General features: G+C 43.9%; 1 protein-coding gene across 9 annotated transcripts in view; it reads left to right on the forward strand.

The window, feature by feature from the left end:
• The first annotated feature begins 9,690 nt into the window (after nucleotides 1–9,690).
• The window catches only part of LOC136851262 (uncharacterized), a 71,171-nt gene continuing 57,943 nt past the window's right edge, over nucleotides 9,691–22,918 (forward strand). Inside the window, exon 1 of one of the 9 annotated variants that reach the window (XM_067125230.1) lies at nucleotides 9,691–9,815. In XM_067125230.1, the coding sequence (XP_066981331.1) occupies nucleotides 9,745–9,815 (71 nt within the window). In that variant the 5' untranslated portion in view covers nucleotides 9,691–9,744. Of the gene's footprint in view, nucleotides 10,049–14,183; nucleotides 14,282–14,791; nucleotides 14,960–22,918 lie in introns of those variants that run through there. The other 8 variants (XM_067125235.1, XM_067125232.1, XM_067125231.1 and 5 more) reach the window with 8 other exon arrangements.

The following is a 22,918-nucleotide window of genomic DNA, read 5'->3' on the forward strand; positions in this document are numbered from 1 at the left end:
TTTTTCAGTGTTGTCATACCAGGTTTCATTTGTGTTTTCCTTATATTTTCTATAGATTTTTAAGGTTGTCGCCATTCATTTCTCTAAGCCATGCTTTTTTGTCACAGTTGCTTATAATTTTTTTTAATTGCTTATCCTTAATTGACTCACTTTTACTTAAGTTTATGTTTAACTCTCTCAGAGACACACTTATTTTCAGAATCCAAGGGGTTTTCTTATGTTCATATTGGTCTATGGTCAAGTATATGTTTCAGATAGAAAAGTTTATTCTCCATATCCCTTGAGTAGCAGGAAGAGGACCATATTCCAGATCTTGAAAAGTTTGAATAAAACCGGTTTCATTCCATCTGGCCCTGGTGCTTTATTAGTTTTTATTTTCTCTAGCTGGTTTTTCACATCTTCTTCAGTTATATCTATCTCTTCCTTGGGCTTGATTTCTGTCACTGTTAGGTCGAATACTGCATCCATGTGCTCATATAATGAGGTATGGAATAACATATGCTGTCCTCCTCCCCATTGGTCTTTGCCTTATCTTCTCCATATCACATTTATACTGTTCTCTCTTGCTCTCGTTCCATATGTCTTTTATTTTCTGTTTCTTCCTTTTGATACACTGTCTTCCAGAATTTTACAAGATCTTTTGTTAAAGTTTCTTCCTTAATCTATTTCTTATTCTCATCATGTATCCTGATCCACTTTTTCTGAGGTGATCTTACCTCTCAGCCTATCTATGTATCCCCAGATTTTCCTATGTCTGTTTCTGTCATTCCTTATCTCTTTTCTAACCTTTTCCTTCATATTCTTCATATGCTTTCTTTATTAGCATTTGTACTTTCTGTTTCTGTTTATAATATGCTTCTTCATAGTATCCCTTTTCGTCTGTACTTATAGCTTTCCTTTTTAACTTGGTAAATATTCTACTTTGGCTTATTTCTTTCTTTATTTCTTTGGTGACCCATACTGGCTCTATCTCATCTTGCTTTCCTTGCATTAACCTTCTCTTCACTGTGTTCTCTAGGGTGTTTGCTTTCACTTCACCAATTCTTTCCTCCTGCTGGGTTAAATCTCCTTTTCTGTCTTTTTGGCTTAGCTTACTTTCTATATATTCGAGGTATGTCTTGGTGGACACATCCATGACCAGCACAAACAAAAATGGGCTTAATGTTGACCCCTGGTGTAATCCAACACACTAACTTCAAAGTTTTCTGCTTCCCCAACTGCTGTTATTACTTTTGAGCTCGTTCTTTGATACATCATCTCGACCAGCCTAACCAACTTTTCTGGGGCTTTCCTCTTCCTCAAGCACCAAAACATCACTTCTCAAGGGATTCTATCATATGCTTTCTCCAGGTCTATAAATGCACAATAAAGCTCCTGGTTTCCCTCTACCCTCTTTTCCTGTAGGCATCTTACTATGAAGGTGGCAAACTACTGTACTTTCCGAAACCTACTAGCCCATGCATGTTACTATAATTACTTCCTTCACCTATCGGCCTTAAACTAATTACTCTTCTTCTACTGCCTAACTCTGAAACTACTATTACTACAGGTACTGTGTTTGAATTGCAAGAAATGGCTCATCAAGTTTACTGGGTAACAGGGTACTGAAGGCACCATGGTACACGGGAAGTTACGCACTGAAATCCGAAATAGGGCTTCTTTCTTCCATTCGAGGGATGTGAATAATAAGGCTACTCTGTCTCAAGCATACCCTTAAGAGGGGTGGGAACCGGTATGAAAACCAGAGAACATCCTGGATATTGCGAATTAAACCATATACAAAGGAGTTAGATTTATTTAAATTTAATCAAAATTACAGTAAAAGAAATTATAAGAGCTTGGGATGTAAAGGTGTCAAACGCCTCTTCATTTCTACATTAATCACGCCGTGTATATTACCCGTTATTATTTCATATTTTTTATGTATCTCTCCATACGCATTATTGTCTGGCCTTTCCGCCGATGTATGTAGCTACTTTGTACGTTTATTGTAACGCAAATTATTCTCATTTATATGTCATCTAACAAACGCAAATTCTTGTCCAAGTGCATGACATGGGAATCTGTAGGTCAGTCACTTCCTTTCCGCCCGCATTCCTCAATGTATACCTGGTTTCCGAGAAATAAATCAGTCATACCCAGATCTGTCTTCCTGAACCTCACAACTGGTGACCTAAGGAGCGACAGGTAACCATGCGATTTTGGCCCCGCCATTAACGGACTAAATACGGCCGCATTTACCTTCAGAGAGCCTTTAACGGACTCAAAACAGCGACACAGTCTAGGCCTCCGAAAGCTCCTTCCTCAGAGGAACCCCATGCCATTAATGGCGTCCCCACAAGGGTACGTTTTAGCATTTCAAACAGTTTGGCCCTCGCCATTCACGACTCACATCGACCACTCGAATTCTAACATTAGCGGACTAAATAAGGCACGTACCCGCGTTTTGGTGTGTGAAAGTAAAGATGGCAGAGCCTGAACTACATTCGCAATCCGAAAACACGGAAATCGTCTGCGTGCCCCTCTCACCCACAAAGCCACATGCGTTAAAGCTCCCCCCGTTTTCGCGCCAGAACACAGCATCTTGGTTTCCGTGCGCAATGCTCACTTCCGCGTGGCGCACATCACAGATAAGAAGGCCAAGGTAGACGTTACCATGACGATGCTACCTGAAGAGGTCTTCAACAAGATCACCCCATGACTTGACTCACAGCCAGACAAGGTCACGTACACAGCCTTGCGAGACAAGCTGATACAAACGTATTCCATGCCCGTCCCTGAGAGAGCGCAGCATGCCCTAGAGGCCTAGACTTATTGACCTAGCCCCTGGGGGAAACATCACCCAGGGATACCTAGGACGAACTGCAGGGTCTAGTAACACTGCCGAGCGTCAACACAAATGGACACAGGAAGGAAATCAGCCTGACAAGAGCAATATTCCTGCAGCGCCTTCTGCAGGAGGTGAGGGGCCAAATTACTGACGCAGACGCCCTTCCCATGGACGAGCTGGTCGACGTTGCCCAGAAAATCCACGACGCTACTAAGACCTCCAAGCGCGCCGCCACCCTTGCAGCCTGTAGCCTGACGTCAGAGGACGACAACCTACAGAACACAAATGTGATCTATGGGAGGAGAGCACCTTCAAGGGAGCAGAGGGCGTGGACAAACCCGGCGTGGTGCTATTTCCACAGAAGATTTGGCCCCAGCGCCAGGAACTGCAGAACCCCCTGTTCCTTTACATTGTATTTTGCGGCAGTGGCCACAAAATACAATGACTCACGACCAGCAGGTTTCTTCATCAGAGACGATATATCAAAGCGGTGCCTGCTGGTTGACACAGGTGCTATGCAGTCGGTGTTCCCGCCGTCGGAGGAGGACCATGCCTGGACAGTTGACTCCACAACCTCCCTGGTAGCCGTGAACGGAACCCCCATCTGCTGCTGTGGAACAACGATCCGCACAATCTCCATCTTGGGCCGCAGGTATCACTGGCCTTTCGTCATCACAGAGGTCAAGTTCCCCCTCCTGGACGCTGATTTCCTTGGACACCACAGACTCCTGGTCGATGTCGGCAGGCAACGCCTCCTTGACACCAGAACCTGCCACTCCTGACCACTCTCCGCCGGACCGAGGATGCCCACCATCTGCTTCACAGCCTTGAACAATTACACCACCCTCCTCCAGGAGTTCCCGGAGGTTTTTAAACCAGAGCTCCGCCAGGTGCCGGGGCCAAGCAAGCATCTACCACCACATCACTACAACAGGCCCCCCAACTCATGCCAAGTTCCGACGCCTGCCCCCCCAAAAACTACAAGATGCCAAACGGGCCTTCGCCAAAATGGAACAGATGGGTGTCTGTACCAAAGCATCGAGCCTGTGGGCGTCTCCCCTGCATATGGTAAAGAAGTAGGATGGTTCCTGGAGGCCCTGCGGAGACTACCGTTGCCTGAACTTAGTCATCAAGCCAGACCACTACCCACTGCCAAACATGCAAGACCTAACAAGCGCCCTTCACGGGGCCAAGGTCTTCACGAAGATGGACTTGCTAAAATCATACTTTCAGGTTCCTGTGCCTCCTGACAACGTCCCGAAGACAGCCACCATCACGCCGTTCGGGACGTACACCTTCTCCTACTCCACCTTCAGCCTCAGGAACGTGGGGGTCACATTCCAGCTCCTGATGGACACCATCCTGGGGGACCTGCCCTTCTGCGTTTGTTACATAGGCGACATCCTTATCTTCTCCAGGTCACCAGAGGAACACCTTCGCCATGTCCACACTGTCCTGAAGTGCCTGCAGGAGAACGGATTAGTCGTCAGGTTCGACAAATGCACATTCGGGGCGGAAAAAATAGACTTCCTCGGACACGAGATCTCCCCAGCAGGAGTATGCCCCATGGCCCCCAAGGTGAAAGCAATGAAAAAGTTCCCGACACTGCAGACAATCAAGGTCCTTTAAGAGTTCCTCGGCATGGTAAACTACTATCGCCAATTCATCCCAGGTATCGCCTGCATCATGTATCCCCTGACCGGAGTCCTGAAGGGCAAGCCAAAAACACTGACATGGGGCGCTCTGCAACAGCAGGCATTTGAGGAGACAAAGACAGCCCTCGCAAGTGCCACTACCTTAACGCATCATAACGCCACTGCTTCCCTGAGACTCACCACCGACGCCAGCAACATCACCTGCGGAGCAGTGCTCGAGCAAGTAGTCGATGGCACCCACCGGCCTCTAGCCTTTTTCAGTTGCAATTTGTCGCCGGCAGAGACCCGCTACAGCTCCTTCGACAGAGAGCTGCTTGCAATCTACCAGGCTGTGCAGCACTTCAAATACCTGCTGGATGGCACTGACTGCACTGAAGTGGGACGATGTGCCCATGGGTGGTTCAGGCTCAAAACTTCTCTGAGACACTAGCACTAGCCGCCCCTGCCCCCTGGTCCCCACCTTGAGGAGGAAGCACACGTTCGACATCATTCATGGCCTCTCCCATCCATCAGGGTGTACAATGGCGCGCCTGATGACAGAAATGTTCGTGTGGCACGGCATCAGGAAGGACGCCCGCCAGTGGGCGAGGAGCTGTATCCCGTGCCAAACCATCAATGTCACAAGGCACACAGAATCAGGCATTGGTGATTTCCCTCAACCATGTCAGCGTTGTCAGGCCTCTACCGCAGTCTGGGGGCGTCAGGTACTTCCTGACGATAATAGACCGCTCTGCTCACTGGCTGGAGGCAACACCTGTGGAAGAGGCATCAACAGCATCCTGCGCAAAGGCCCTCCTCTCCAGTTGGATCAGCCACTTCGGGGTCCCAGACAGCATTACTGCAGGCAGGGGCTTAGCATTCCTGTCAGAACTCTGGGTCTCCCCAGTTGGTTCTTAGCCACATGAAATAAGTCTAATCCTATGGGCCAGCCCTAGGAGAGCTGTTAATCAGCTCAGTGGTCTGGTTAAACTAAAGTATACTTCTTCCTGGCATGCCTGATGGGTATGACACTTCACAGCACAATGGCTTACAACCTCGCAGCAAACAGCATGGTAGAGAGGGCACACTGCTCACTGAAGGCAGCTCTAATGGCACGTTGCACCAACAAAAACTGGAGGGTCCAACTCCCCTGGGTCCTGCTGGGTCTCCGCACCGTACTAAGGGCAGATGGTGACGTATCTGCCGCAGAAAAAGTCTACGGAGAAACACTAGCTGTTCTTGGGGAATTCTTCCCTCCGTCAGCCGATGGCACAGACACCCTCCTCCCGAGGTTGAGGGAACTAGCACAGAAGTTCGCGCCCTGCCATAAGACCTTCACGGACAGAACCAGCACCTACAGCTTGGCCGGCCTGGATTCCTGCACCTACGTCTTCATCAGGATAGATGCCCGTCGGCCGCCCTTGACCAGGCCCTATAGGGGTCCCTTACCGAGTTACCGACAGGACCCCCAGGTCATATCTCATCAATGTCCACGGCCAGGAGAATTGGGTTTCCATTGACAGGCTAAAACCAGCATTCCTTTTGGACAGCGAACTCCGGGAGAAGGCAGGCAGACGTCCCAGGGTCCCCCCCTCAAAACGCGCCCGCAGACATACCCGTGGCCCCCCCAACGAGGGGCCGTGGGTGCCCCAGAGGCCGCGCTGCGGCAGATCCAGCAGTTGACGTTTCCCCCCGCCCACAGTTCTCGAAGAGAAGGGGTCGCCTCCTGCTCCCCCAGCGCCTCCGTGATTAATGTTCATGTCATCCAATAATTATCTCCATAATCATTGTCTTAGGCCGGGGGAGTGCTTGTAAAGGCGTCAAACGCCTCTTCATTTCTGCATTAATCACGCCATTTATATTACCCGTTATTATTTCATATTTTTTATGTATCTCTCCATACACATTATTGTCCGCTGATGTATGCTACTTTGTACGTTTATTGTAACGTAAATTATTCTCATTTATATGTCATCTAACAAACGCAAATTCTTGTCCAAATGCGTGAAATGGGAATCCGCAGGTCGGTCACTTCCTTTCCGTCCGCATTCCTCAATGTATACCTGGTTTCCGAGCAACAAATCAATCGTACCCAGACCTGTCTCCTTAAACCTCACAGGGACAGAAAAGCACGGGAAAGAAATATAAACAAAAAATCAACATGGAAAGTCTATAGACCCTTTAGGGAAAACATGAGAGGAAACTTTGTACAATAGCACATAAAAAAAATTATGCCGATCAGTAGGGCCAGATTACAGATACTAGAAATACGTGACAGGAGAAGATTAAAGTGGGAAGATACTCAATGTTTATGTTGTGAAGTAATTGAAAACCTCAAGAATTTCCTACTTTGTTTCCCAGAACACAAAATTATTAAGAGATTACATAGAATCATGCAGTATTCGAATTAGGAAGATAAAAAAGAAATAATAGCCAACACTCTTGCTATATGTAATGTCTAAAAAGAAAATTAAAAATATGAAAGAATTTATCAAAAACTTATGGTACCTCACAGAAAATATGCTTCACCAATCATAACCAAAGGCGAAATAGAACGAGCATGGGAGCCGTTTCAAAATTAAATTTCGACTGCTACTATTAATATTACCACTACAGGACAATACTGAAGGAACCAAGGGTTTACAGGAAGTTCACAAGATCTGAAATAGGGGCATCTACCTGACACTTATGTGATGTGAAAAATAAAGAATTCTACTTGAAGCATACACTTGAGAGTAGTGCCAGGTCATTAGACAAAACATTCATAAATCGAATTAATATTAAAATGAGAAAACACCGTGGATTCTGCTAATAGAGTACCTGAAAGTTAAAAGTTAATCGTAATCAAAGTTGAATCATTTAAGAGTAAGCAGTTAAAAGGAATGACAAGTGATTGGGACAAAAGATTAAGGAAAAAAATAGGATAAGAAACTTGGTATGATAACACTGAACAACTCACCAAGGCTAGATTAGGCACATAGAACTAAACAATAGGAATAGGTTTAAAGAGGAAAATACAAAATGTATGTTTTGAAGAGATAATTAATTGAAAACTTAGAAAATTTCTTACTCAACTGCCCATCATATAGTAACATTGGGAATAGATATCGTTTCATGTCGCAGCCATATCAAGAATACAGAGAAATTAACAGCTAACAACATAGCCTACTATTCGCAGATCTGTCGAAATAATAAACTGAAAATAGGACGGGATTTATCCAGAGTATCTGGTACTACAGAGAAAATATACTGAAACAAGTACAAAGGAGAAATAGAACAAGTAAGGGAGCCGTTTCAATTTCAGTCTCGTCTACTACTAGTAGTGCTACTATTAGGACTATCTTATGGCTGGAGTGTACGACCTAACAATGACAGAAATTAAACCCATGGAAGAAGCCATTATAACTGAAGATGATAAAACACCACCTCGAGAAAGTGAAATCAAATAAAACACCCGGGCCAGACGGGATGAAACCAGTTCTGTTCAAACTGTTCTTACAAAGCACCAAGCTTTAAAGATAATTGGCAGAATGTTTAAATAACATACTGAAAGGAAGGAAACACAGAACAGCTGGTTTAAGTAAAAAACAACACTTACACCCACATTCAAAGATCTTAGGCCAATTGCATTAACTAATGTGTCATAAAATTTTCATGGGGATCCTGAAAACCAAAATAGAAAAGCACATTAAAAATATAGGGAAAACACATGAACTGCGAACAGGCTTTACAACACAAAGAAGAGGAATTGATAATTTGTATAGCCTAGAATATTGCATACGGTAGAAACGTACAGAAGAAAAGACCCGTTATTTGTAGTATCAATAGACTTCCAAAAAACATTTGACTCAGTTAACAGAAAAAAGTTCATAGAGGTCATGATGAAATATAGGCTACATGCAGTAGCAAAGACATATACAAATGACATAGCAAGTCTATGCATGAACAATGTAGAACAAAAAGAACTAAATGTAACAAATGGAATAAGGCAGGGGCGCATGGCACAATCATATTCTTCCTGCTAATAACTTACTTGGTAATCGAAAAATTATAAAGTACAACAAAAGGTTTCGGAAATGAAGTTATAAGGATAGTGGCACCATTATATGCAGACGATTAATTAATCCTAGGACACGCCCTTGAAGAAATAACGAAAGCAATACAAACCCTTATGGAAATAGCAAGCTAGGGTGGCATAAATATAAACAAAGACAAAAGCAATATATTAATATATCCAACGATTGGTATAGTATTGACGATGTGGAAAAATATGCAGCACATAGAAGGAATAAAAATAGTTAAGCAGATAAGATACCTAGGTGTAACGATCAGCAACATGAAAGATAAAAGCTTCAGAGAACAGATAAAAAGGACCCAAAGTAAAGCAAAGCAGATGGCAAATATGGCTAATGCAGTCCTCAGTAAAAGCTGTAGCAGGGTGAAAATAGGAAAACTGTATTGGAAAGGATCAGCAATGCCATCCTTCATGTATGCCATGGAAGTCACGAAACTCAACAAGAAAACCATAAATGAACTACAAAAAGTAGACAATCAAGTATATAGAACAATATTATTCTGAAAGCATCAAGTTACACAGCAAGTTGTGCGTTAAGATCCTGCTGCTCAAGAGATATGAAGAATATACTATTCTATCTGAAACATACACTTGAGAGTGGTGGAAGCAGTCTTCTATGCGAGGTAACCATAGATCAATACGAAAACAAGAAAACCAAATGCATTCTGCAAGTAAAAGAGTATATGAAAGAATTAAACATAAACTTGAGTAAAGTAAAGCTGAATCGCTTAAAGGTAAGCAGCTACAAGAAATAATAAATAACTGGGACAAAAAATAATGGCAGAGAGAAATGAATGACAAGGCAACATTAACAATCCACAGAAAATATAAAGAAAACATAAGAGAAGAAATCTGGTATGATAACACTGAAAAAACAATGCTGACTGGTAGGGTTAGACTAGGCACACTAGAATTAAATTATAGGAACAGGCTAAAATGGAGATACAAAATGTTTGTGCTGTTATGAAAAAAAATTAAATCTTAGACCATTTCTTACTCTACTGCCCTGCATATAGTGAGACTAGAAATAGATATAGTTTTGTGCAGCAGCCATATCAGGAAAATAAAGAGGAACTGATAGCTAATACACTTTTATTTACAGATCTGGTGAAGGGAGAAACTGAAAATAAGAAAAAAATTTATAAAAGAATTATGTCTTCACAGAGGCGTAAAACTTAAACAAACACAAACAAAGGAGGAAGAAAATGAGTAAGGGAGCCGTTTCAAGGGCAAATCCCACCTACTACTACTACTACCATTACTACGCTAGCAAAAGGTTCGCGTTCAAATAGACGTAAGTTTTACTGCAAAATACACATTTTCGAGGGTATAAGATTGAGTAAAACCCACAAAGCACGACAGTGGTGAAATTCATGAAGCTTTACTCCTCAGAATAACAAAAAAAGTTGTAGGCTACCACCCACGAGGAGTTAGGGAGGTGGTCCCTTGGAAAGCTTAGCCTAATTAATTTCACTGTCGTGCTTTGTGGCTTTTAGTCAGTTTCTATAGGTTAGTTTTCATCATTAAATATTACTTTTAAATCCGTAGGACAGTGTGAACGTGAAGCATAGTTTTTCACATTGGCCTAGGCCTAGTTCTTGATGTATTGGTGTTTTCTCTTTTACATTTGTCTCATTTAATCCAGTTTGCTGAGCATAGGCCTAGGCCAAAGCCTCTTTTTTTTCATTTGCCTCATTAAACCCAAGGTAGAACTATGAGGTTGCTCCGCATTGGGCATTGCCTTCGAAATGTACGCTGGTAAAACTAACCTGCATAGGCTGTTAGCTCCATGGCAGATATTACCTTGGAAATTGACTTTTCTATCATATTTTGGCGGCTTTTCAAGAATTTGCTGTTATTTTTTGTCGCTCGACTGTAATTAACCACAGAACTGATTATAGCCTCTATTTGCTACAGACTAAGGGAACTTTAGGTATAAAGTGGAGTTTCCTTCACTGGGGGCTCTGGGGGGCAGAGCCCCGGGTAAGTAACACGTGACGCAGTCTTATAGATACAGGCCATATCCAGCCAATCATGTTACAATATGAACTTCAAATTTAGGAATTTTAACCCTCTTGAGCTTGCTTACTGAAGGCCAAGTGGGGTTTGAGGAAAAGTGGGGATAAGGAGGGATTGAGATCTCTCTCTAGGAAAAGTGGGGATATGGAGGGATTGAGATCTCTCTTTAGGAAAAGTGGGGATATGGAGTGATTGAGATCTCTCTTTGGAAAAGTGAGGATATGGAGGGATTGAGATCTCACTGTAGGAAAAGTGAGAATATGGAGGGATTGAGATCTCTCTTTAGGAAAAGTGAGGATATGGAGGGATTGAGATCTCTCTCTAGGAAAAGTGGGGATATGGAGGGATTGAGATCTCTCTTTAGGAAAAGTGAGGATATGGAGGGATTGAGATCTCTCTCTTAGGAAAAGTGAGGGGGGATAAGGGAGAGATTGAGATCTCACTGTAGGAAAAGTGAGAATATGGAGGGATTGAGATCTCTCTTTAGGAAAAGTGAGGATATGGAGGGATTGAGATCTCTCTCTAGGAAAAGTGGGGATATGGAGGGATTGAGATCTCTCTTTAGGAAAAGTGAGGATATGGAGGGATTGAGATCTCTCTCTAGGAAAAGTGGGGATATGGAGGGATTGAGATCTCTCTTTAGGAAAAGTGAGGATATGGAGGGATTGAGATCTCACTGTAGGAAAAGTGAGGATATGGAGGGATTGGATCTCTCTCTAGAAAAGTTATGGAGGGATTGAGATCTCTAGGAAAAGGAAAAAGGGGATATGGAGGGATTGAGATCTCTCTTTAGGAAAAGTGAGGATATGGAGGGATTGAGATCTCTCTCTAGGAAAAGTGGGGATATGGAGGGATTGAGATCTCACTTTAGGAAAAGTGAAATGGAGGGATTGAGATGAGAAAAGTATATGGAGGGATTGAGATCTCACTTTAGGAAAAGTGAGGATATGGAGGAATTGAGATCTCTCTCTAGGAAAAGTGGGGATATGGAGGGATTGAGATCTCTCTTTAGGAAAAGTGAGGATATGGAGGGATTGAGATCTCTCTCTAGGAAAAAGTGGGGATATGGAGGGATTGAGATCTCTCTAGGAAAAGTGAGGATATGGAGGGATTGAGATCTCACTGTAGGAAAAGTGGGGATATGGAGGGATTGAGATCTCTCTCTAGGAAAAGTGGGGATATGGAGGGATTGAGATCTCTCTTTAGGAAAAAAGGGATTGAGATCTCTCTTTAGGAAAAGTGAGGATATGGAGGGATTGAGATCTCTCTTTAGGAAAAGTGAGGATATGGAGGGATTGAGATCTCTCTTTAGGAAAAGTGAGGATATGGAGGGATTGAGATCTCACTGTAGGAAAAGTGAGGATATGGAGGGATTGAGATCTCTCTTTAGGAAAAGTGAGGATATGGAGGGATTGAGATCTCACTGTAGGAAAAGTGAGGATATGGAGGGATTGAGATCTCTCTCTAGGAAAAGTGAGGATATGGAGGGATTGAGGATATGGAGGGATTTGAGATCTCTCTTTAGGGAGGGAATCTCTTTAGGAAAAGTGAGGATATGGAGGGATTGAGATCTCACTGTAGGAAAAGTGGGGATATGGAGGGATTGAGATCTCTCTTTAGGAAAAGGGATATGGAGGGATTGAGATCTCTCTTTAGGAAAAGTGAGGATATGGAGGGATTGAGATCTCTCTTAGGAAAAGTTATGGAGATTGAGATCTCACTGTAGGAAAAGTGAGGATATGGAGGGATATGGAGGGATTGAGATCTCTCTCTAGGAAAAAGTGTTGGGATATGGAGGATTGAGATCTCTCTTTAGGAAAAGTGAGGATATGGAGGGATTGAGATCTCTCTCTAGGAAAAGATCTCTCACAAGGGGGATATGGAGGGGATTGAGATCTCACTGTAGGAAAAGTGAGGATATGGAGGGATTGAGATCTCTCTTTAGGAAAAGTGGATATGGATATGGAGGGGGATTGGAGATCTCTCTCTAGGAAAAGTGGGGATATGGAGGGATTGAGATCTCTCTTTAGGAAAAGTGAGGATATGGAGGGATTGAGATCTCTCTCTAGGAAAAGTGGGGATATGGAGGGATTGAGATCTCTCTTTAGGAAAAGTGAGGATATGGAGGGATTGAGATCTCACTGTAGGAAAAGTGGGGATATGGAGGGATTGAGATCTCTCTCTAGGAAAAGTGGGGATATGGAGAGATTGAGATCTCTCTCTGGAAAAAGTGGGGATATGGAGGGATTGAGATCTCTCTCTAGGAAAAGTTGGGATATGGAGGGATTGAGATCTCTCTTTAGGAAAAGTGAGGATATGGAGGGATTGAGATCTCACTGTAGGAAAAGTGGGGATATGGAGGGATTTAGATCTCTCTTTAGGAAAAGTGAGGATATGGAGGGATTGAGATCTCACTGTAGGAAAAGTGGGGATATGGAGGGATTGAGATCTCACTGTAGGAAAAGTGAGGATATGGAGGGATTGAGATCTCTCTCTAGGAAAAGTGGGGATATGGAGGGATTGAGATCTCTCTTTAGGAAAAGTGAGGATATGGAGGGATTGAGATCTCTCTCTAGGAAAAGTGGGGATATGGAGGGATTGAGATCTCTCTGTAGGAAAAGTGGGGATATGGAGGGATTGAGATCTCTGTAGGAAAAGTTGGTATGTGGAGAAGATTGAGATCTCTCTCAAGGAAAAGTGGGGATATGGAGGGATTAAGATCTCTCTCTAGGAAAAGTTGGGATATGGAGAAGATTGAGATCTCTTTCTAGGAAAAGTTGGGATATGGAGAGATTGAGATATCTCGCTAGGAAAAGTTGGGATATGTAGAGATTGAGATCTCTCTCTAGGAATAGTGGGGATATGGAGGGGTTGAGATCTCTCTATAGGAATAGTGGGGATATGGAGGGATTGAGATCTCTCGCTAGGAAAAGTTTGGATATTGAGAGATTGAGATCTCTCTCCAGGAATTGTGGGGGATATGGATGGATTGAGATCTCTCTCTAGGAATAGTGGCGATATGGAGGGATTGAGATCTCTCTCACAGTGTTGGACGGTTGAGGAATTGTAGGGGGGGATTCATACACTGTTTACAATTTAAACCTGTCTATTTCAACTGTTTATAACAGTCTTTTTTTCCTGCAAACTTTTATTTCTTGTTCGTCAATCATAATAGATACTGATTATGTCCATTATTTTGTTTCCAATTGATGACATTTACTTTATATATGCTACAATATGGTACTGCAAATTGAGGAAAGACCTCTTTAGAATGTGACTAAAGGCAAGAGGGAGTTTGAGGAAATGTGGGGATAAGGAGGGATAGAGATTTTTCTCTCAGTGATGGTATGTTGAAGGAGTGGGGCAGATTCATACATGATGTTTACGTGTTATCCCTTTCTTTTTCCAGTTTTTTCGTCCGTCTCTTTGTATGGCAATCATTTACTCCACTTTCGTCAGTCATAAAGTTTCTTCTTAGGTGCATTATTTGGTTCCCAATTGATGACATTTCCCCTTATATTATACTCCATGTTATACTGTTACAAAATTTGTTCTGTTCTTACCTATATTGTCATATGTATTTCCTGATGATCTGTCTTTCTTCATTATTTCCATTACAGATAGTTTTTCATGCAGTTCCTTTTATAATAGGTTTCCTTCACTGGGGTGTCCGGGCAGGTGGAGCCCCCCAGCTAGGTAACACGGCCTACTAGGTTAGGTTAGGTTAGTATACTATCATTTAATAGACTTTCTTCAGTGGGGGGGGTCACTAAGTAACACTGCCTACTAGGTTACATTAAGTTACTGTACTTCGATTTATAACTGAATGTTAAGGTTTTTCATATCAGTATGTCTGATTTGTAACTGGCTGCTGTAATACTGTGTTTTTTCTTACCTCACTTCTACCTATTATGTGTTGGTATGTTTCTACCACTTCCCAATAATTTTCTACTTTCTATCGACACTCTTCTAGAATTTTCTTTGCCCCTTTGTTTCAATGACATGATTTCCTCCAACTGCTCTTGACCAATCAAAAGCCTTATCACCCACACTGCTGGGTTTCCATAGTTCCATATCCTAATTTACTCAATCTTTCATAGTAGTACAATGGTGGGTACAGTGCCTTCTACATCACACTCCACTAATAATATAACTTGTAATAATTTGCCCGTTACTTGTGTGAATTGTTTTGTAAATTATCGAGAATTCAGTTATTATTATTTCGGGAATTACAGCAGATTAATTGTCAAAATCATGGCCTGTTAAGAAAACAGTGTTTTTGCCCTAAATTTGTGGACAGTCTGTCGGTAGCCTACTTCAAAATACATTTCAAAAAGCACACTGCAAGGTTTCATGCTTTCTTAAAGGCAACTGCTGATTTATACCTTCTAGGTAGTTAAGGTAAGTCTGTGTATGTTTCTTTGTCATTGTATAAACCGTCTATTGCAATATACTCCCTGAACACCTGAATTTGCCCTTAATCCCACTAGCCTGAACAGCTCTCAATTACTAATCCCAGTAGTGGGAAATTTTAACAGCCAGCGTTACCAATGCTGCAGGTAAAATCTTGTCACTTGAGCTACCAAACAAACGGTTGGCAACGCTGACACAGATGTGTGCCGACACTCCTACTTTCGTCAATTGCTTTTTGTTTGTGCTGCTGGAAGGTTGTTTCCTTCTGCAGTGCGAGGTTTAATCCTATTGCCTGACTTCTCTCTGTATTTTGGATTTCTGGTAAAGACCTGGATTGTATTTACCAGTTTTTTCTCCTGGATTTTTTACTTCTGCTTGGTTGCTGAGCTTTTTCTGGATATCTTCGACGTTGAATGTTTTTTGGATTGGGACTCGCCGGTTCCTGGTCTCAGTTGGTCATCATGGACAAGTCTTCTCTTTCACCTTCTGCTACCGAGCCCTTGACTTCGACTGCCCCTACGACTGTGGATGCTAGCGCTAATTGCTCCTGTTCTTGCAAGAGACGGATGAGTACCATGAGACACGATAGACATTCAATCTGTCAGGTATGTAGGAAGGTTAAGTGTGATGTGCAGACTTGTTGTGATGAATGTTCCGATTGGACTGTACAAGAGATGGCGGATTACTGTACATTCGTCATTGCAAGTCTGCTAGTAAGGGTGACAAATGACGGTCAGATTCTTTGTTGCCTCAAGCGTCTGAGGCTTTTGCTATAGATCAGTTGAAGGATTTAACAAGTTCAGAGGTAGTCAAACAGATAGAGGATAGGATTGCAAGTAGTATGAAAAATTTAGTAGCTAGTCTTTTTCAACAATTCTCAGATAGGGATAGTAGTAGCGTTAGGATGTCTAATCCTTCTTCCTTTTCAGCTCCCCTGCCTGTTCCAGAACCAGCCCATACAGGTGCTGAGGGTAACGGAGAACTGCAAGCCTCTGAGTGGGTAGGTTCTGCCAGCCACCTCGGCACAGAGCAGACAGTGAAGGATCCCCCCCCAACCCCCTTGTAGTATTGATGATAAATTTAATGTTGATAATGTTAGTCAGGATCAGGATCTAGGTGTGACAAAGACGGATAGGTCTGGGTTAGATAGTGAGGAGAAAATATTAAGTGTGCAGAGTCGTTCTCCTGGATGAGTTCTGGTTTCAGGTTTGAGTAGATTTTGTGCTCTGGCAAAAGTTTCACCTTCATTGCTTCTTTTTCGGTCTGGCTCAAAGTTTTGAGTCAATGTTTCAGTTCTGGTGGTGCAGAATCCTTCTGCTTTAGCTCCTAACTCACTTTTGACTGTTTCTGAATCTTCTACTTTAGTTTCCCCCTTCTCTGTTTTTCCTACTCCTTCACCTAGTAAAGCTCTTTGTTGGGTGAGTCGGTAGAGCTGCGGACTGGAACTCGCTGGGCCAGAATTTGATTCCCCGGCCAGCTGATGAAGAGTTAGAGGAATTTATTTCTGGTGATAGAAATTCATTTCTTGCTATAATGTGGTTCAGTTTCCACAATAAGCTGTAGGTCCTGTTGCTAAGTAACCAATTGGTTCTTAGCCACGTAAAATAAGTCTAATCCTTCGGGCCAGCCCTAGGAGAGCTGTTAATCAGCTCAGTTGAGGCAATCCTGTCTAGGTCTCCAGCGTCGTCTCGGCTCGTAGGGATTTCTCTAAAGGAAGCAGGTGCTTTGGAGGATGTGTTGTGCAATCAGACTGAGGCTCTTTCGAACTTTCTTTGGATACTGTCAGGTTTAATGGGGTTCTTAAAGAGTGACGGTTATGTCATTTTGGATCCCGGGTTGTCTGACAGCCTAATAACTTCTGTCTCGATGGGTCTGGCGCACCAGGCGAATGCTCTGGCTTCGTCTACGACGTTTGTGAGCAAGAAAAGACGAGATTTCTATCTTGGTCATCTTCCCCTCATTATCCGGATGTTCATAAGAGGGTATTGCTTAGAGCACCTTTAGCCTTAGCTAATTCTTTGTTCAAGGATGATGATATGGCCAGTATGACGAACTTCGTTGCCTCTAACTCAGCTGTAGAATCACAGCAGGCAATGATCAGAGTAGCAGCTCAGGGTTCTCGTTCCCCAAAAGGAGCTCAAAAGTCTTCTCCTTCTAAGAGAAGAGCTTCCAAGTCTCCCCCTAGAACACCCAGAATGGTGCTTTTTGTGGTTAAAGCTGCGTCGGTGTCTTCTTCTAGGCCTTCTATGTCTCAGGATTTTTTCCGGTGGGAGGTTGTCTCGTTCCTTTCTGGCAAGCCTGGAAGGATTGGGGGCCGAAGGATTGGGTAGTAGAGGTTCATTCCCTTCCTCCTCTGTCCTCCTCCCCTGTCAACCTTCTGAGTTATTCCCCGTCTTCCATCAGGGGGTTAGCTCTAGCGATGGAGATTTAGGCCTTGTTGGAGAAAGGTGTGTTAGAACCAGCCCCTCACTCTCTGGGGTTTTACAGCAGAATCCTTGTCACATCGAAAGCCGGAAGTTCGTGGAGGCCCATTATAGACCTTTTGGGCCTCAATCTTCAAGTGGTTTCAGTGAAGTTTTGTATGGAGACTTTACAGTCGGTGCTGCAGTCGGTCAGGAGTGGGGGATTGGAGGGTCTTGGTTGATCTAAAGGATGCGTCCTTCCAGATTCCCGTTCATCAGGATTCTTGGAGGTACCTCAGGTTCGTGTCTTTAGCCGGCAGCTTCCAGTTCAAAGTTCTCCCCTTCGGGCTGACCACATTGCCGCAGGTGTTTACGAGGGCCATGTCTCCGGTGTCAGCAATTATGCATCGTTGAGGGTACAGAATGTTGAGGTATCTAGACAATTGGCCGATCCTGGCTTCCTCTCTAGAGGAGCTAGTAAAGCTGAGGGACTTCTTATTGAATCTATACAAGATACTAGGAATTCCTCTAAACCTTACCAAGAGTTGCCTAGTTCCAACACAATATATGACCTATTCAGGGATGAGGATTCTCTCTCTTCCTTTGAGGGTTTTCCCAACCCTGGAGAGGATCCAGTCAGTCCTTCAGCAGGTAGAGGTGTTCCTGTCCAACAGGGAGCAGCCAGTATCAGCTTGGAGAACCCTCTTAGGGAGAATGTCTTCTTTCTCTCTCTCTCTCTTTTAATTCCAGGGTCTTGTCTCCAGATGCGTTCTCCTCAGGTATGTCTCAGGAATCGGTGGGACTTCCGCAACAAGAACGCAGTTATAGTTTGGAACGATTCTTGCCTGTTGGATCTTCTGTGGTGGTCAGAAGAAGTGCATCTGACACCCGGAAGGTCTATATCGACTCCCTCTTCCCGACGTTCATCTGTACGTAGATGCCTCAGATCAAGGTTGGGAAGCAACCTTGGAGGAAACCCAGGCTTCGGGCCTCTGGAGGGATCGGGAACGAGAGGAGTCAATAAATCGTCAGGAACTCAGGGCTGTAGAAGAAGCCCTCAGGTGTTTTTCAGAGTCCTAGTGCGCAACAGAGTAGTGGCTTTGTTTTGCGACAACGTAACCATCGTGGCTTATCTGAAGAAATCAGGGGGTAACAAGATCAACAGTACTCAGTACTATAGCACAGAGAGTTCTGAGATGGTGCAAAGAATGAAAAGTGTCTCTTTTTCCTCAGTTCGTATGGGAGAGTCTCAACGTACTGGCCGATTCGTTAAGTCGCTCTCGTCAGTATTGGGGGGAGAGTCTTAGAATCTTAGGCAGCAGTGATAGTATAATCACATGAACTTAGTTTTAGTATGTTCTAAGTATCTTAGTCTATGATAGTCTCCCTATGAGAGTCCAAGGGGGTGCTCTGGTAGGTTAGGCTCTTTTGTCGGCTCTGAGATACTTCGTCGCTTGTTGGTCGTTGGTCCTTATCTGCAACCCAGATGGGTTACCCGGAGGGACAGCAGCTCTGCACTCTGCTTCTTTCCCCTCCATACACGAGAGGCTCTGAATAGCCAAATGGGAGGCTCATCGTACTCCTCCATACATGAGAGGTTCTGAAGAACCACATGGGAGGTCAACGGACTGAGACAGTACTGACCTGACTGACGATCAAGTGCTCTCCAACATGTCTCTTCACCGAAAGCAGTGATTGATAAGGTGAGCGTATGACTATACGGATATCCTACGCAGAGTAGATTGGTGAGCTACCATCTCTGCAGTTGTAAAAAGCGGCATGCAATAAGATTGATCCCTCCTCTTCTAAATGTTGTTAATCGGGCAAATTCAGGTGCTTAGGGAGTGTATTGCAATATGAAGTTTTCATAATAAAACTAATATTGTAATACTTACCTGAATGATTCCCACAATACTTACCTGAACACCTGAATGATTCCCACCCTCCTTAACCCCACATCAATTTTGAGCTTGAATAAAGCAGTTGACAAAGGTAGGAGTGTCGGCACACACCTGTGCCAGCGTTGCCAACCGTTTGTTATGGTAGCTCAAGTGACAAGATTTGACGTGCAGCGTTGGTAACGCTGGTCATTAAAATTTCCCACTACTGTAGTGGGATTGGTAATTGAGAGCTGTTCGGGCTAGTGGGATTAAGGGCGAATTCAGGTGTTCAGGTAAGCATTACAATATTAGCTTTTCTGGATCGGGGTCCCGTGTCAGCCGGTGAAATAATCCATTCAGCACTTATTTCTAGGTAATTCCGTTGCTAGATACCAGAGAAAAGCTAAATGTAAAGCTGGGGTTACTACCCCCAGAGCGAGCTCCAAGAAATGGAGTCGTATATAGTAAAGGGTGAGATTGTCACAATCACGGGACCCTGCCCTATAAAGATTCCCAATGTCAAAAGTCCCAATGAGAGAGGTGCCGATACAAGCCCATGCACCACTCGCGGACTGTACACAAGGCAACACTAGTCACATTCCATTTTAGCACGCAATTTCGTTCACACATAATTTCGTTGTGGTCCTTATTTTGTGCTCTATTTTGGCATTTTTATGGCATTATCGCAAGGTTCTTCTTCAACAGCTTGAGTACCAGTGTTTTATTATTTTTTTTTTTTAGGCGATTGAGGCTCCTTATTTTCCTTTAGTTTAATAATTAAAGGGATTTATAACGCCCGTCTCGATCTCCTCTCACGGCGTCTCTTGACCTCTCTTGGTCTTGGGTCGGCACGTTTGTTTTGTTTTATTTATTAGTATCCCTTTTTGTTTGGGATATTTTCCCAATTAATGATTCCTAACTTTAGTGGGTTTGATTAATTTTATGTTTATTCTGTACCCCTTTACTACGAGAAGTGCTGTTTAGTGTTTAGGCTACGAGCTACCCCCTCGGGCCCATTCGCTTTTTATCATGGCTTCATTACGGGTAGTGATGTTTAGCGTTTAGGCTACGAGCTACCCCACTGGGCCCATTCGCTTTTATCATGGCTTCATTACGGGAAGTGCTGTTTAGCGTTTAGGCTACTGAGCTACCCCCTCGGCCCATTCGCTTTTATCATGTCTTCATTACGAAAGTGATGTTTAGCGTTTAGGCTACGAGCTACCCCTCGGGCCCATTCGCTTATTATCATGGCCTCATTATGCCTTAATTTTGTCCTGCACTTCTCTTAGCCTTTGGGGATCTTATTTTCATTGGTACTGTTACGGTTTTTACTTTGTTTTTATAATTTTGTTTATTTTGTGTTCCCTTCCTGGTCAAGTGCTGTCTTGCTGTTTAGGCTACGTGGTTCCCCTCGGGCCTATTCGCTTATTATTTTGGCTTTATTTTGCCTTTTTTTAGACTCTCACTTCTCTAAGCTTATGGGAACATGATTTTCATTGGTACATTTAAGTTTTGACCTTGTGCTCGGATGCTTTTGAATTTTGTTAATTATTTTGGGTACCTTCATTTAACTGAAGGTCGGCCATTTCCCTTCACATTCATGTCGTGTTGGACCTGCCTATCCTCCTACATGTACCTTATAGAAAATTTTTGTTTTATTATGCATTATTTGAGTTATTAGTTAGCCTTTACCCCTCTCCTAGGCTTCCTTCCTTTGCATCGCCTCAGTTAGGTTAGCCTAGGGGTTGGCTATAGCACTTTTTCCCTTCGGGGAAAAATCGTTAAGGGAGGGGCGATCTCGTTCTGTACGTATGAGTTTCATGTCTGTGATCTCGTTCTGTACATATGTGTTTTATGTCTGGTGCTTCCCTTTGTTTGGTTTTGGCTTGGATATATTGCCTACGTCCACCCTCTTCCTGTTTCGGCTTTTCACTTAGGCTGATGTTCCTAATAAGTTAAGGTGGAATAGCGAGGGTTTACCTGCGTAGCCTATCCTAGTTCAATCCTTCTTTGGGTTGCTTACTAATGGTGACCGGGAGTGCTCTCCCCACTCCTGTTCACACTCCTTTTACCGACTATATATATATTATTTTGTGGTATCGAGAATCCCCTTCTCCCCCTTTTATCCTTTGCTCTCTCTCTCCCCTTGGTTCGTTTTCAAGGTTTGTTAACTTTCCAAGGCTTGAGAGCAATTTATCCTTATTTTGTGCTGTAGCCTACATCCCCTCCCTCTGCATTGATTGGTTGTCCCTCGATGTGTCTGACCTTATCGGCTGGCACTCCACCTGGACCTGGAGGTGACCGGGAGTGCTCTCCCCACTCCTGTTCACTCTCCTTTTGCCTTTCTTTGCTCTCCTGGCCGTAGAGGTTGTTGCCCTTCCTCTCCTTTTCTCTTGCTCTTTTCGTGCAACACAGCTCACATAGCAAGGGGATCTATGAGATCTCTGGGCGCCCGGGGAGTGCTGTCCCACCCCTGGTCGCTACTTTGGGTTACCAACCTCCTGGCATATCCTTCCCCCTTCCTTTTACATCGACTGTTTCCCTTCGTGGTGCTTCCTACAGGTTCGCACCTCACTGTTGGGATCTCATACGAGGCCAGTTAGCGTTTTCCACCTAACTGTCTTCTGTTTTATTTACTTTCGGCGTTTCCCCTCCATTTTGCTACTACCTGTTCGGTGTTTCGTTATCTTGTTGGGCGCTCTCCTTGCTTACTGCTCCGGCGATTTTAGTGTTTAGTGGTCGGCGTTTATTCCACCCACCGCTATCACTTCGTTCAGGATATCCTCCTCCGGGGTTTTTCCTCTCTTGGCTCTGAGTGCGCCCACTTCCGAACAGTTCATAACCTTCCCACTATGTTTATATCCGTCACATATTGTTAAAATATGGTCGCTCCGGAATGTTCCATTGACTCTGTTTTTATGTCTATGAGTTTTGTCCTGTTAGCCCGGTTTTCTCCGGGGGTTTTCCTGGTCTGACTAGGCTAAGTCACTGCTACGGTACTCTGCTCCGCATCCGTTCCAGCATGCCCACTTCTCATACGTTTTCAGCTGGTTTTGTCGAGTGCAGGAATGCTCTGCTATCCTGCAACAAGCCAGCCCGTCACGGAGTCTATAGTTCCCATTCGGTGCGCAGTCTGTTTTGAGAATTTATAGTTTGGCACGGAAGGTTGTGAAGTACTCTATGCTCTCCCTGAGCAGACTTCTTGATGAACCCGTAGGTTTTATATACACCTGTCGGTTTCGTCTCCGCCAAACTCCGCCTCATGTGGCTTATTCTTGGCTCGGAAGGTTGTAAAGTACGCTATGCTCTCTCCGAGCAGGCTACTTGATGAATCCGTAGGTTTTATTTACACCAGTCGGTTTTATCTCCGCCAAACGCCGCCTCATATGGCTTATTATTAGTCGTTTGGTACCCGGCAGGTTGCATTGTACGCTATGCTCTCTCTGAGCAGGCTACCTGATGAATCCGTAGGTTTCATATACACCTGTCGGTTTTACCTCCGTCAAGCTCCGCCTCATGTGGCTTATTAATAGTCGCTCTTTCGGTGTTTGGGCTCTCTCCGGGCGAGATTCTCGGTGGATCGGTAGGTTTCATATACGCCTATCGATTTCCCTCCGCCAAACTCCGTCTCCGGGCGACATTCTCGATAAATTGGTAGGTTTCAT

Source organism: Macrobrachium rosenbergii, chromosome 23, assembly GCF_040412425.1.
Source record: "Macrobrachium rosenbergii isolate ZJJX-2024 chromosome 23, ASM4041242v1, whole genome shotgun sequence".
In the NCBI taxonomy this organism is placed as follows: Eukaryota; Metazoa; Arthropoda; class Malacostraca; order Decapoda; family Palaemonidae; genus Macrobrachium; species Macrobrachium rosenbergii.